Below are 16,144 nucleotides of genomic sequence, written 5' to 3'. Positions count from 1 at the left end.
TGATGACCATAAAAAGCTGTGAAAGAATCCACTGCCTGGTTTATTGTCTGTGCTCATCATGAAAATATGTACTGATTTAATATGCTGAACTCTTTCTTCTATACCGGGGTCTGCAAAAGGCAAAGCATTCCTACATTAGGGAAGCTACTGAGGGGGGAAATATGCCTGAGATCATTAAGATGCCTGAACTGCTCCAGGAAAAGGAACAAACATGCCTTTTAAAATCCTGAAGTAAAGAAAGTATCCACAAAAGGTCTAGAACAATGATTCTCTGTAGTAGGGGAGGCAGAGGAGTGGTGAGGTAGATGTATACTCCCCTCTCTTTTCTCCTTGGTTGTAGTAACTGCCAAAGTTGAGCCACTGTTATTGATAGGAAAATACTAAGTAAAATACAATAGAAAACAGACTGAGAATCACTGAGCTAGAATTTCTTTGCAATTGCTGTGATTTTCTGTTCACAGAATCAGAACCAGGATTTTAAAGGTATCTCCAAGAAAAGCGAAGGTAGCTACATTAATTACTTCAGTAAAGCCAATACAACAAAATTCCAAATTAAACCCTAAATCCCACAAACCAAGTAAATGAGCTGCAAAATCTCATTCCCACCAAATCTCCTAGCAGTTCATCATTTTAAATGGTCCTATAAGTGACAGGGACAAATTCCCCATATCCGTCTTGCTGTTAACACTAACATGTCACTCAAAATAACACTAAGTGACATAAAAAACAATTCCTTAGGCATCCATGTACTCTTAATCCTATCCCCTCTTGCCTTCTGAGGAGTTTATTACTACAACTAAGCTCTCTTCTGGACCGTCAGCCTCTGCTCCTCCATAGGCTCCTTTTCCATCAGCAAAAACATGCTCTAAAATCTTGCAACTTAAAATATATACACACGTTCACACGCTCCTTGTCCCGCTTCAACTAGTTCCCCATTTTTCTACTTCGCTTCCCATCCAAACTTCTCCAAAGAGTTGTCTACACCAGGGGTTGGCAAACTACAGCTGGTGTGCCAAATCCAGCTAACCATCTGTTCTTGTAAATAAAGTGTCATTGGAACCAGTCACATCCATTCATTTGTGTTGTCTATGGCTACTTTCATGCTATAAAGCATAGGTAGTGAGAGAGAGAGCAAGTAGCCTACAAAACCAAAAATTTTTACTCTCTGGTCCCTTATAGAAAAAAAAAATTGCCACCTTCAGCTCTATACCCTTTGCCTCCACTTTCTTACTGTCCATTCACCTTTCTACCCATTCTAATTAGGGTCTCTGTAATCCATCCAGCGAAACTGCTTACCAACATCACCCATGACATTATCTTACCAAACCCAAAGGCCAATCTTCTGTCTTCACCCATCTGACATAGATGGCTACTCTCCTTTTTCAACACTAACCTCTTTTGGCTCCCATGACACCACACCATTCTCTCTTGGATTTCCTCCTGCCTCTTGAACCTTCCTTCAAAGAAAGTCTCCCCTGTTGACTCTCCCTCCATTAACTAACCTCAGGGCTCAGTCCTAGGCTCCTTCTCTTCTCATTCCATAGTCTTATTAAGAAAGATTCTTGGCCGGGCGCGGTGGCTCAAGCCTGTAATCCCAGCACTTTGGGAGGCCGAGACGGGCGGATCACGAGGTCAGGAGATCGAGACCATCCTGGCTAACACGGTGAAACCCCGTCTCTATTAAGAAATACAAAAAACTAGCCGGGCGAGGTGGCGGGCGCCTGTAATCCCAGCTACTCGGGAGGCTGAGGCCGGAGAATGGCGTAAACCCGGGAGGCGGAGCTTGCAGTGAGCTGAGATCCGGCCACTGCACTCCAGCCTGGGTGACAGAGCGAGACTCCGTCTCAAAAAAAAAAAAAAAAAAAAAAAAAGAAAGATTCTTGGCCGGGCGCGGTGGCTCAAGCCTGTAATCCCAGCACTTTGGGAGGCCGAGACGGGCGGATCACGAGGTCAGGAGATTGAGACCATCCTGGCTAACACGGTGAAACCCCGTCTCTACTAAAAATACAAAAAAAAAACTAGCCGGGCGAGGTGGCGGGCGCCTGTAGTCCCAGCTACTCGGGAGACTGAGGCAGGAGAATGGCGTAAACCTGGGAGGCGGAGCTTGCAGTGAGCTGAGATACGGCCACTGTACTCCAACCTGGGCAGCAGAGCGAGACTCCGTCTCAAAAAAAAAAAAAAAAAAAAAAAAAGAAAGATTCTTGATGTTTTATGTTCCACGGACCCTCTCAGGAATTTTTTAAGGTATAACTTAAAGTACAAAGGATTACCAGAAATACCACAATTTTATTGAAAAACAGTTTTCAAAAATTTTAAAAATTGTGATATATTCTTTGTATTGTGGGTTTTTTTTTTTTTTTTCCAGACATTCTCGCTCTGTTGCCCAGGCTGGAGTGCAGTGGTGCGAACTCAGCTCACTGCAAGCTCCACCTCCCGGGTTCACACTATTCTCCTGCCTCAGCCTCCCAAGTAGCTGGGACTAGAAACATCCGGCACCATGCCCGACTAATTTTTTGTATTTTTAAAATACAAAAATATAATATAACATAAAAAAAGTAGAGACGGGCTTTCACCATGTTAGCCAGGATGGTCTCGATCTCCTGACCTCGTGATTCGCCTGCCTTGGTCTCCCAAAGTGCTGGGATTACAAGCGTGAGACACTGCACCCGGCCTAATGTGTTCTTTATCAATGCATTTGATAATGGGATCTAGCTGTAGGTCTAATAATTCTGTACTGTAATTCTGAAGTAGTGATGTTTAGATGCTATTTTGAGATGTCAGCAACAACTGTAATGCAATATGAAAGTATCTTGATTTCTACTGGTGACAAAATTACAAATATTATTACTAGTACAGTACTTTGAGGCCTACATTCAAAATGGAAGGAAATGCTAAATTTCAGTCAGTGGTTAGAAAAAATAAGAAAAGTTTTTCCCATTCAGGTTCACAGATCCCCTGAATTCTATCAGTGAATCTCTGTGAGGTTCCTGGACCCCAGATTAAGAGCCCCTTCACTAGAAAATCTCAGCTATTCTCAGGCCCTTCTCTGCATGCCTCAGGAGTCCTGAGCCCTGAGGACCTAATCCTACAGGGCAGCTGGCCAGGCCTAAGCCTCCATTTCTTCCCCAGCCCCTGGCCCAAAGGTCAAAGGGGAGATGGCAGCCCCTCCGCCATGTGCATGCACCTCTGCTGGCAGGAGGCCAAGCCTCTGGCCGCAGGGCCTAAGAGCCGGGGCTTACTCAAGCTCAGCTGAGGCCATCCTCTGAGCCCCAGGGAGGAAGAAGGCCCTGTCCCCCAGTGGGTGGCCACTGCTCTCCCTCCCCGCCTCCAGTCCCTGCCCCTTAGCAGGGCCAGGCCAAGCGGAGTGTTCTCACCAGTCATCTGCAGGCTTTAGCCATCCAGTCCTTTCCCCTGCTCAGGGCTGGGGCTGGACGGGGTCTCCTCCTCTTCCCACAGCTCCCTACTCCACCTCTCACGTACACAACTTCTTGGCCCAGCCAAGCAAGTCCAGGCCACAGAATGGCACCAGAGGCGTCTGTGGTCAGCCACCCCACCTTTAGGGCAGCACGGGCACCACGGGGTGGAGGGGAGGGGGAGGCTGCTGGGAGCCTCCAGATGCTGCCTGCTGGCCTGCAGGAGAGCCCTGCAACAGCTGCTGCTCCTGCCTTGGCAGTTACCTCACCTCCTCCACCCAAGCCTCCATTCGGTGACTCCGTGGACAGGCCAGCCCTCAGCTGCTCACAACTGATTCAGTCTTCCTCCTTCACACAGGCAAAGCACAGTAGGGATGCGTGGAAAGAATGTACCTATAGATGTGTACATACCACAGTGCTGTAATTTTGTAGGTAGCAATCATATAAATACATGTATGGATTTTATAATATATATATATAAATTTATAAAGGCATATTTTTAGAAAAACAGGCCGGGCGCGGTGGCTCAAGCCTATAATCCCAGCACCTTGGGAGGCCGAGACGGGCGGATCACAAGGTCAGGAGATCGAGACCATCCTGGCTAACACGGTGAAACCCCATCTCTACTAAAAAATACAAAAAAAAAAACTAGCCGGGCAAGGTGGCGGGCGCCCGTGTCCCAGCTACTCGGGAGGCTGAGGCAGGAGAATGGCGTGAACCCGGAAGGCGGAGCTTGCAGTGAGCTGAGATCGCGCCACTGCACTCCAGCCTGGGCGACAGAGCGAGACTCTGTCTCAAAAAAAAAAAAAAAAAAGAAAAAAAAAGAAAAACAGCGCACCACTGCTTCTTTTGAAAATAGTCTGAATAAGAATAAAATGAATTTCTACAGAGGAAAAAAAAAAAGAAAAAGAAAATCTCAGCCATTCTCATGACTTCGGAACCATCTGTATGCTGAGGACTCCCTTGTCTGTATTTCCAGCCCAGACCTCAGTCTTCTGAGTTCAGACTGGTACATTCGACCTTGACATCTCTACTTGGATATCTCACAGGCATCTCAAATTTTAACAGGTCAAAAAAAACCCAAACGTGAACGGTTAAATCCCCCTGCTACCCAGCCCTCTTTAGATCCCACTTTTCCCATCTCAATACATGGACTACCCCATCGTTTAAGTCGTTCAAGGCAGAAACATGACATCAACCTCCACAGTATCTTTTTCCCTAAGCGATCAGTAAGTCCTATGGACTTGACCTCCAAAATACCAAATCCATCTGTCTCTTTCCATGTTGCCACACTACTTCAAGCCACCAGCCTGCAAGAATTTCCTAACTAGTCTCCCTGCCTTCTCTTAACACTTGCTCCACCATTTACCACACAACAGCGAAAATTTATACTTTAAAAAAATTGGTTGGGCATGGAGGCTCACACCTGTCATCCCAGCACTTTGGGAGGCTGAGAAGGGAGGATCGCTTGCATTCAGGAGTTTGAGACCAGCATGGGCAACATTAGTGACATCTTTTTTTTTTTTTTTGAGACCGAGTCTTGCTCTATCACCTACGCTGGAGTGCAGTGTTGCAATCTCGACTCACTGAAACCTCTGCCTCCCGGGTTCATGCAAGTCTCCTGCCTCAGCCTCCCGGGCAGCTGGGATTATAGACGTGGGCCACCACGCCCAGCTAAATTTTGTACTTTTAGCAGAGATGGGGTTTCACCATGTTGGCCAGGCTCGTCTCGAACTCCTGGGTGGCCTCCCGAAGTGCTGAGATCACAGGCGTGAGCCACCGTGCCTGGCTGAGACCTCATCTCTTTAAAAAAACAATAAGTAAATTTAGGTCTGAATCCCACTTAAAACTTTTCAGTGGTTTGCTGTTACTCTTAAGATAAAAAACAGACTCCTTACCATGGCACATAAAGTCCTGCATGATCCAGCCCTACTTGCCTCTCCAGGATTACCTGGAGTCATCCTCCCTCTTCTCTGGCTATACTCCTAACACAATGATCTTTCAATCCCCAGAACATGCTAAGATCTTTCCCACTTAAGCACTTCTAAACATATAGTTACCTGTGTTTTAATACTCTGCCCTACGCTCTTGGAATGATCAACTTTATTGCATCCCTCAAATCTCAGCTTAAATCTTGTCTTCTCAGACAGACCTTATCCTGACTATTCTAGTCATAAACCCCTGCTTATTCTCTATCACAGTACTCTTTTCATTGCCTTCATAGCGTTTTCCTTATTTCTTGACTACAGCTGACTTTTGGACAACATGGGTTTCAACGGTGTGGGTCCATTTATACATGGATTTCCTTCTGCCTCTGCCACCCCTGAGACAGCAAGACTAACCCCTCCTCTTCCTCAGCCTTCTCAACATGAAGATGACGAGGATGAAGACCTTCATAATGATCCACTTCCTCTTAACAAATAGTATCTATATTTTCTATTCTTTATGATTTTCTTAACATTTTCTTTTCTCAAGCTTACTTTTCTGTAAGAATATAGTACATAATACATACAATATACAAAGTATGTGATAATTGACTATGTTATCAATAGGCTTCCAGTCAACAGTAGGCTATTAGTGAAGTTTCTGGGGAGTCAAAAATTATACATATATATATATTTTTTTCTTTTTCTTAGACACGATCTCGCTCTGTCCCCAGGCTGGAGTGCAGGGGCGTGATCTCGGCTCACTGCAACCTCCACTTCCTGAGCTCAAGCAATTCTCCTGCCTCAGTCTCCCAAGTAGCTGGGGTTATAGGCACCCACCACCACACCAGGCTCATTTTTGTATTTTTAGTGGAGGTGGGGTTTCACCATGTTGACAAGGTTGATCTTGAACTCCTGACCTCAAGTGATCCATCCACTTCGGTCTCCCAAAGTGCTGGGATTACAGGCATGAGCCACTGTGCCCAGCACTATGTATATTTTTGATTGCATGGGGGATTGGTGCTAACCTCTGTGTTGTTCAAGGGTCAATAGTATTTATTTGCTGTTTATTGTCTTCTCCCATACCTATAAAGGAACACCAATAAGGACAGGGGCCATTTTACTCACTGCTGTCCAGGACCTACTGCAGTGCCATGCAGATAGCAGGTATATTCAATACACATGTACTGAATGAATATGGTCTTTGCCCTGAAAGCCCTTTCTATTGTGGGGCAAAAGGATTCTGAAGGCACTTCAGAAAATACCTGGTAGAGTGATTCCACGATCCTACTGAACTTTCTGAATTAGTGTTTCTCCAAAGGAATTGTGCCCCTGGGTTTCATTCTGAGAGAACAATCTACAAGCTTATAGGAAATACATAAGAATATTCTTTCTACCAGTAGTAGAGTATATAAAGAGGACAGAGTAAAAAAAAGCTGCTGAGGAAAATAAATCGTGTGCCTAGGAGTGAAAAACTCCTAATAGCAAAGAGAAGCAGAAATATAATTATAATTCTGTGAAACCTTAACAACACTGAGGCCACATGACATGGCATAATGGCATTAAAGAACTACAGATCTTTAAGGAAACAGGTGTTAAATTAAAGCTGCCTCCAAAGATAGTGAACTGTAACCTAACTTAATGTATAAACAAACTGTAACTTAACGTAAGAGTTAGGTTACAAGCATAACAAATAGCTGAGTCTTAGCCAATCATAGCAGCTGAAACCTCCAGCCAATCGGAGGCTAAAGGCTGCCAAAACATGACCAAATAAGGCAAACAAAGAACTGTAGCCAATCAGGCTATTTCTGTATCTCATTTCCTTTTCTCTGACTATAAATATAACCTGCACAACCTCCACTATGGGGTGGAACATTCTGCACCACTTTTGGTCCTGAGTGTTCCCTGAACCTTTTTCTACTGGATTAAACTCTGTTAAATTTAACTTGTCTAAGGTTTTCTCCTCCTAACACAGGCAACAATTCTAAATAAAAAAGACAATAGCAGTCCCATTTCTCCACTCTACAATTACAATATGAATCCTACACAGTCCACTCTTCCACATACTTTTGTTTGGAGCACTGGTTCTCAAACAGAGGTGATCCTGTCCCTCGGAGAACATCAGATAATGTCTGGTGACATTTTTGGCGGTCACACTGTGGGGAGGGGGCATACTGGCATCTAGTGAGCAGAAACCAGGGATGCTGCTAAACATTCTGTAACACACAGAACAGCTCCCACCACAAAGAATTATTTAGTCCAAAAGGCCAACAGGGCCAAAATTGAAAAGCCCTGCTTTAGAGGAGTATGTGATCAAAAACTTAATGTGATAAAACTGGTATGTGTGTATCATCTCTTGGAAGATATTTAAGAAACTACTAAGAGTGATTGTCGCTAGGGAGGAGAACCGAGGGTTTGGGGGGAAAGAGGAGTGTGTGGGGACACTTTTTTTTTTTTTTCTTTTTTTTGGAAACAGAGTCTTGCTTTGCCGTCTAGTCTGGAGTCCTGGAGTGCAGTGACACAATCTCGGCTCACTACAACCTCTGCCTCTTGGTTTCAAGCGATTCTCCTGCCTTAACCTCCCAAGTAGCTGGGATTACAGACACATTCCACCATGCCCGACTAATTTTTGTATTTTTAGTAGAGATGGGGTTTTGCCATGTTGGCCAAGCTGGTCTTGAAATCCTGACCTCAGGTGATCTGCCCGCCTCGGCCTCCCAAAGTGCTGGGATTACAGGCGAAAGCCACTGCACCTGGCCGAGACTTACTTTTTAACTGTAATTATTCTTTTGTGCCTCTGATTTCTGTACTATATATATGTTACCTACTCAAAAATCAGTAGTAAAATAAAAAACCAAAAAACAGCCAGTATGACTCATGACTATGATCTCAAAAGACTACCTCTGACTCTAGAACATTACTAAATGGAAAACAAGAACAGGACCTATGTTGTAGAACAAATCCTGAATTAGGAGTCAGAAAACCAAGGTTTTGTCACTTCAAACATGAGCATATCACCAAACACTGAGTTTGTTTCCTCATATGTAGAATGTAGGGTAGTGTGCCCTATTCCATGCATACAGAACTGTGAAGATCCAATGAAATTATGCAGGTGAAATACACTGTGAGCTACTAAGAACCAAATACATTGTAATTATTTTTTTTTAAAGTTCTGGTATTGTGAAAGACCAAGATTAGAAATGATAAAAAGACCTTTAACATTATTCCCTTTCTAAATTACGTATCATTTCATTGTCAATGGAGTTTTAGAAGTTGTTTGCTGTTAATAGTACTGAAATCTTCTACTTATGCTGCCTACCCTAAGATGATAAACAACTCAAGGGAAAGGTCTTATTATGATGAGTCACACGAACTGTAGGCAGTTACTAATTATTTGATGATTTGCATGATTATGATAAAGGTTAAGAGGAAAAAATTTTTTCCTGTATCACTAAATTTGCTACAAAATAAGTACAAGTGAGGAATGTCGGCTTTGCTAGACCCCAACAATAATCCTATGATTGGCTGCTTTAGTAGAAAGAGAACAGTAAAAGCATTCATCAGTACATAACATGTCTAGTTTAACCACCAACTCTTTTGTCTAACAGCTGGGCTATGTGGGCATAGGCCAAAGAACTAAGTCTCTTACTCATAAATTACTGAGTCATGAAAATAACACCTTCAGCACTCATGTCTTTGAATGGCAAGGACAGCCAATATGTAGGAGTTGCCAGCAAAAATGATTAATGTTGATGATATTGTGAAGTTCTGTGGTTTTAGCAATTCTGAGCCAAATAGGCAAGGCACCAGTCACCAGAAAGGAAAAAGGAAACTGTAGGTGTCTTACGTGATATACTTGTTATAGAGGATGAAGGCATGTTCAATGTTGCCTTCCTCAGAGTAAATGGATGCCATTCGGATAATCTCAACTCCAGAGCGGAAGTACCGACGGGGTGGAATGTCTTCATTCACCTCTACCGCACTACCCAGCTGGGAGAGAGCCCTCACCCGGTCTTCGGGCGGGAGGCTCACATCTCCATGGTCAGACATCAGGACCAAGTTCTGAGACAGAAAAAACAGATGGCATCAATACCATTGCCCCCATCATCCCAGCACAGTCTTACAGTTTATCTCACAGACCTGTATCTTAAGAAGAAAGTATAAGAGAAACATACCAAATGCTGTGGTGCCTATTAAATAAGGACTTTCCTACAAGAAGGCTGAGACCCTCAAGGAAGTCCAAATCATAACAATGAGAGGACTGGCAGACTTGAAAACGTACAACCCCTGTGCCATAATTAGGTGTTATAAGGAGTAGAACCACAGTGGGCCAACCAAAAGCTCAGTTCAAGTTAATCAAATTCTTGCCATTAAGTGACTCTACCCACAGCACTGTAAGAGTGGGAACAGCATCTTTTATTTTCTATTATTTCTCCTTCCAGATACCCACATACCTCCACCCCAGTACCTGGCACAGTGCACTCAGTGAACTTTCGTGAGGATTGTTCACTGACTTCAAGGTTGACCATTTTTATCTAATCTGAGAGTAACTGACATCTTCTGTGGTGTCCTTTTTCATATTTGAGCGCAAGGTGAGTTAGGGGAACTGGTCTGGGAATTAATGCTCATAATTGTAACTCTGCTCACTAAACTACTATAGTCAATCTATAAAATCATTCATTTATCATTATCATGGCAAGAGATTTGAATCTTGAAAACATTTACTCATCTTCATAGACTAAACACTCTGAATAACAAAAAGGCACGATGGTAACTTGCATTGCAAAAACCCCTGGGGTCCCAAAACTCCAGTAATTCTAGTCTTTCTAGATATAGTTGCTGTTAGAATCAGACTCCAAATTCCAACCAGATATCGCCACTGTCATCTCCAAAATAAATCTGGGCATTTGACACACATTGCATTACAGCAGACCCTAATCAGTATGCTCTAGAATATACAAACTACAGTAGAATAAATCTTGGAATTCAAGGCCCTGTGGCAACTGGCCCTCCCCAACAGAGATCTTTTGCTTCAGTCAGGATTCCAATCTGCCCAGGCATCCTCACATTTCAGTTTCATTTGTCTATCCAGTTTTTCTTTTCTACTGCAACTCTTCCCTCAGGGGTAGTCTTCTCTCAGTCAATTCCCTCTTTAGGTCTCTTCAATATTCGGATCACAATTCTTTCACAAAGCTTCCCCTCTAAAACACCCTCACTAAGAGCACAAAAGCCGTGAGGACTACTAAGGAGGCAGAGATAGTCCATCTCTCACGAGGCCTCTTTAGGGACTAGGAAAGCCGCAAGCATATCTAAAACCTCCCCAAGTAATTAGTAAACCTAGTCCACAGTCCATGAAAGTTAACTGAAACAGAGGATGCTCGTTGCATCTCAGTACCTCTTGGGAGAGGTTCTTGTGGGTTAAGAAAGGAACCACCTCCCGAGGCCAGGAAGCGGCGCCGGTTACCACCCGGTTGAGCAATTCCAAAAAGGGGAAGCAGCATCTGCAAGTGAGGGGGGAAAGGCGGCGTGAAGGACCGAGGGGGAAAAACGAGGAGGAGAAAGGAAGTAGCAGGAATGAGCGGAGGGGGCATATACAGTGGGGAGGGCTCTATCGACAACTGTTTGAGGAACCCTCTTGAAGGCACTCAAGACCAACTTGCCAACCCCAGGCACAATCATCCAGGGTTTGCGGGATCTTTCAAACGCAGGAGGCAGGGAAGCGCTGGGCCTGGCTGGTCAGGCGCCAGCCCGCGGAGACCGAAGCCTTCGGGTACCTCGAGCGAGGCAAGCCGGGCAGGGGACTCGGGGAGAGAAGGCTGCAGGCCCCACACTCACGGCGGCCGCTCCCCTTCAGAGTCCGACCACGCTTGGAGGCCCTGCACCACCACGTTCCCGGGACCCTTCCCCACCTTTCCCAGCGGATGACACTCGGAGGTTCCGGAAACGTCACATCCGGCGCCCGCTCCGCCCACTCCCGCTCGTCTGTCTATTACATTCCCAATGATTTAGGACTTGGAATGGAGAGCTAGTAGGTGGGGCTAGAATCGGCACCTGCGGAAAATCCGACCAATGAGGAGCGAACGACACAGCGGCCATCTTGGTAAAGGAAAAGGAACAAGGAAGAAGGTGGAACTAATGACCAAGCTAAGGTTTGCTTTTAAAATTATTTTGATTTGGGGTAGCCCCTCATGACACTCACAATACTGCTGCATTTAAGGAGGGATTGCTGATCCCAGTACAACTGCAGACTTAGCTAAACTAACCAGGATTTATAAATTGGGGACAGAAAGTCTTTCGAATGTATTTTTTAGCTTGTATTATAATCTACACAAAATTGGTAGTCTTAGTTATTAGGCAATATCTAACACTAATATTATTCCTTAGGAAAGAACATAAGTCTAACTTTTTGTTTTTTTTAAAGACAGGGTCTTTCAGTGCCACCCAGGCTGGCACAGGAGTGCAGTGGCGTGATCATAGCCCACTGTGGTCTCCAACTTATGGACTCAAGCGATCTTCCTGCCTCCGCCTCCCAAAGTACTGGGATTACTGGCGTGTGCCACCGCACCCAGATGAGACTAACGTTTTAATGTCAAAAAACCTATAAAATATTCGGAAAAAAAAGAGTTTAATCTCTAAGAGCCATTGTGCAAAAGCAGTGAAGACCCAAAGATCTGTATGACACTGTTCCTGCCCTGAGACCGGGACAAGGTGGTTTTATGCATCAAATACAGAATGGCACGTTCTGCACGTAGATGTGTGTCTGTGTGAATCCATATACATCCTTTTTCCGGAAAGGTCCTACAAGCTTGCTAGTGATTCTGTCTCAGGAGACTTTGTGAAACATTAGGCTTTGGTTTAAAAGTCTAAGTCTCTGGGGGCCACTTTCCCAAAATTTGGGAGCCTTGCTGTGAGTTTGTTAGTGTGATGGCATGACGTATTATTCAAGGTCTAGCTTAAAGCCCTAATTCAGGTGTTGCCTCCTCCACCTAGCCAGCCTCCAGATCTCTCATTTCTCCCAAACTCTGTTGTGTATATATCTGTTGGAGTTAGGTGAAGTGATTCTGTGTAGTCATCAACTTTTCAGACTTAGGGTTGAAGTACTTACTTGCATCATCACCTCTCCTTCTGCCCCCAGCAAGCACTAATATGCATGGGTCTACTGTCAACTCTCATGGATCTACTACAGATAGATCTGGGAAGATAACTGTACAGGGCACGCTATTGTGTCTTCAAAACTCTCTCTACTGACTCTCTTCAGAACGTAAACATGATGGGTTGGGCCTAAAGAAATGGATGCACTGGAGATGCTGGTCATTGGGTGGGCATATAGTGCAGATGGGGTCCTGGCAGGAGGCAAAACAGGTCAAAATCGGATCCATTCAACCTCTCAATAAATGTTTACTGAGTGTCTACTATGTGCCAGGTTCTGTTCTAGGTGTTAGGGATACATCAGCAAACAAATCCAGCAGGTGGATACTCTAGTGATGGAAGTATAGGTAGAAGTACAGCTGGTGGGAGGCCGGGCGCGGTGGCACAAGCCTGTAATCCCAGCACTTTGGGAGGCCGAGACGGGCGGATCATGAGGTCAGGAGATCGAGACCATCCTGGCTAACGCAGTGAAACCCCGTCTCTACTAAAAAATACAAAAAAACTAGCTGGGCGAGGTGGCGGGCGCCTGTAGTCCCAGCTACTCGGGAGGCTGAGGCAGGAGAATGGCGTGAACCCGGGAGGCGGAGCTTGCAGTGAGCTGAGATCCGGCCACTGCACTCCAGCCTGGGTGACAGAGCGAGACTCTGTCTCAAAAAAAAAAAAAAAAAAAAAAAAAAAGAAGTACAGCTGGTGGGGTAGGAACAGGGGCATCTGCTCCCATTCAGCACAATCTCTAAAGTAGTTCTTTTTTTTTTGTAATGTTTAGCTTTACAAGTAAAGAGAATTCGCAAACATCCTAGATTTTAAAGTTATGATGAGAAGACTTTAAGAAGCTATAACTGAGACACACATATAAGGGGTGTGCATAGTCATAAGCATAGCCAGTGCCACATAGAGGTTGTTCTTGATATTAGAAAGTTAACATGCCCAGTTTCTAGCAGTTCTTAAGGTAATAGCTAAGTGAATATAGGAAGCAGGATCTAGTCTTTTTAGGGAGAGAATTTGTAAATGTTTGAGTTTTTGACATGTGGGGCAAAGTTCAATACTCAGCTTTCTAGGGACCTGAAATAACAAGAAAATCTTGGCCAAGGTGAAAATTTTACATTCTTAATTTCTTATTTAACTGGAAAAGTTTAAAAACTAAACAATTTTGTACACACAATCAGGAAATCAAAGCTATACAAGATTCTTGGCATAACTGATGAGAATATCCTACCTACCCCTGCACTAAAGATTGGAGGCTAAGCATGGAAGGTATTCCTTCAGCAAATAGGCTTCAGCAGCTCACCTAGTAGACTAAGACCAGGTTAGGAATTGAGATGCTGTTTCCTTCCAGTGCTCACTCCCAGCCGTGAACACTTTTCCTGAATATAGCAGCCTCCATCTGGCCTCTTGCATATGCCAACGTCAGGTCTCTTGCACTCCCTCATGCTCATTCCTACCTGTTCATTTTTGGTCAGCAGCAAAAGATGCCTAGAAGGTGAAGTTCTTAATTTGAAATGTAACATCGGGGTTTAGAAAACACAGGTCTGGGCCGGGCGCGGTGGCTCGAGCCTGTAATCCCAGCACTTTGGGAGGCCGAGATGGGCGGATCACGAGGTCAGGAGATCGAGACCATCCTGGCTAACCCGGTGAAACCGCGTCTCTACTAAAAAATACAAAAAACTAGCCGGGCGAGGTGGCGGGTGCCTGTAGTCCCAGCTACTCGGGAGGCTGAGGCCGGAGAATGGCGTAAACCCGGGAGGCGGAGCTTGCAGTGAGCTGAGATCGGGCCACTGCACTCCAGCCTGGGCGACAGAGCGAGACTCTGTCTCAAAAAAAAAAAAAAAAAAAAAGAAAACACAGGCCTGGACTAGATGCGCTGGCTCACCCCTGTAATCCCAGCACTTTGGGAGGCTGAGACAGTAGGATCGCTTGAGCTGAGGAGTTCAAAGATATAGTGATTGCACCACTGCTCTCCAGCCTGGGCAACAGAGTGAGACCTTGTCTCTAAAAAAAAAAAAAAAACCAAACCAAACAAAAAACCCAGGAGGATCACTTGAGCCCAGAAGTTTAAGGTTGTGGTGTGCTATGATCTCATCTGTGAATAGCCACTGCATTCCAGCCTGGGCAACATAGTGAGACTCCTATTGCTAAAAAGCAAAATGGGAAAAGGAAAACACAGACCCATAGGAGTTTGGGGGGTGGGGGATAAAAACAAGGAAGACTCCAGGTGTATTTCACTTGCAAGGTTTGTACTCTTGTGTTAAGTGACGTACCTAGAGGGACAATTGCATTAGTACAGGAAGGGCATTCATTCTTACCTACTACAATGCGTTCTTCAGCAGCTATGTTTTTTTTTTTTTTTTTTTTTTTTTGAGATGGAGTCTTGCTCTGTCACCCAGGCTGGAGTGCAGTGGCACAATCTCGGCTGCAACTTCTGCCTCCCAGGTTCAAGCAATTCTCCCTGCCTCAGCCTCCTGAGTAGCTGGGATTATAGGTGCTCGCCACCACACTTGGCTAATTTTTGTGTTTTTTTAGTAGAGACAGGGTTTTGCCATGTTGGCCATGCTGGTCTTGAACTCCTGACCTCAAGTGATCCACCCACCTCAGCCTCCCAAAGTGCTAGGATTACAAGTGTGAGCCACCATGCCTGGCCACCAATGATCTTTTTAAAGCAAAAATCAGATTCTATCACTCCTGGGCTTAAAACTCTTCAGTGAATTCCTATGGCACTTAAACATTCACACTCCTTACTGGGGATTACAGAGTGTCTCGGCCCCTGTTGCCTTTCTAACTTCATCTCCCAATCTCTTTGCTTAATACTCTCCACCCATACCATCCAAACATCTGCTTTTCCACTCAAGACCTTTGCATGGCTGATTCCTTTTCCTGGGGTGCTTTTACCCTGATCTTCACTTGGCTGGCTCTGCCTCATCATTCATTTCTCAGTTTACATGTTACTTCGTCAAGGATAACTTCTCTGACCACCCATTCTAAGGAGCCACCCAGTCATCCTTCATTAGTTGGTCCTATTTTAATTTTTTAATTGTCTTGATAATGCTTACCACTGTCTGATACGATTTGGGTTGCTTATTGTCTTTCATTCCCCACTAGAATATAATTTCCAGAAAGTTAAGATCTTTTTCTGCCTTGGTCACAGCTGTATCCCCACTGCCTAGAATGGCTTGTGAACCCAGATGTGACGCTCAATGAACATTGTTGAATGTTCAAATATTGTTGGGATAAATATTGTCTCACTGACCCCAAAATGATTTACAGGAAAATAATTTATTTTCCAATGATGATGAACAATGAAAAACAATGACCGTTATGATTTGGGACCCACTCTTCTCTGCAAGGCACTTAGAGATAGAAGCAGAAAGCCTAAAGGCTAGATGCCTTTATTAATTGAGAAAGTGTTTATTGAATATCTATCATGCTCATGGGTCTGTGTCTGGAATGGGTCTACCACAATGAAAAAGAAAAACTGGGCCGGGCATGGTGGCTCATGCCTGCAATCCCAGCACTTTGGGAGGCTGAGGCAGGCGGATCACAAGGTCAGGAGATCAAGACCTTCCTGGCTAACACAGTGAAAACCTGTCTCTACTAAAAATACAAAATTAGCTGGGCGTGGTGGTGGGTACCTCTAGTTCCAGCTACTCAGGAGTCTGAGGC

The 16,144-nt window shown here is 44.6% G+C and overlaps 2 protein-coding genes across 8 annotated transcripts in view; one reads left to right on the top strand and one right to left on the bottom strand.

Moving 5' to 3' along the window:
• The window catches only part of STAMB (STAM binding protein), a 36,959-nt gene extending 25,634 nt beyond the window's left edge, over positions 1-11,325 (bottom strand). Inside the window, exons 1-3 of one of the 6 annotated variants that reach the window (XM_011713614.2) lie at positions 11,174-11,288; positions 10,734-10,839; positions 9,186-9,400 (exon numbers count right to left, since the gene is read on the bottom strand). In XM_011713614.2, the coding sequence (XP_011711916.2) occupies positions 9,186-9,388 (203 nt within the window). In that variant the 5' untranslated portion in view covers positions 9,389-9,400; positions 10,734-10,839; positions 11,174-11,288. Of the gene's footprint in view, positions 1-9,185; positions 9,401-10,405; positions 10,712-10,733; positions 10,840-11,112 lie in introns of those variants that run through there. The other 5 variants (XM_071076920.1, XM_011713615.3, XM_011713616.2 and 2 more) reach the window with 5 other exon arrangements.
• LOC105465276 (dual specificity phosphatase 11) overlaps positions 11,241-16,144 on the top strand; it is a 91,767-nt gene continuing 86,863 nt past the window's right edge. For both annotated transcript variants that reach the window (XR_011611908.1, XR_011611907.1), the window contains exon 1: positions 11,241-11,487. The gene's annotated coding sequence lies outside the window, so the exon portion shown is untranslated. The remainder of the gene's footprint in view (positions 11,488-16,144) is intronic.

The sequence above is a fragment of the Macaca nemestrina genome, chromosome 13 (genome assembly GCF_043159975.1).
Source record: "Macaca nemestrina isolate mMacNem1 chromosome 13, mMacNem.hap1, whole genome shotgun sequence".
NCBI classification, from domain to species: domain Eukaryota; kingdom Metazoa; phylum Chordata; class Mammalia; order Primates; family Cercopithecidae; genus Macaca; species Macaca nemestrina.
The sequence above is the reverse complement of the archived record's forward strand: the minus strand, read 5'-3'. Positions and strand labels throughout refer to the sequence as shown.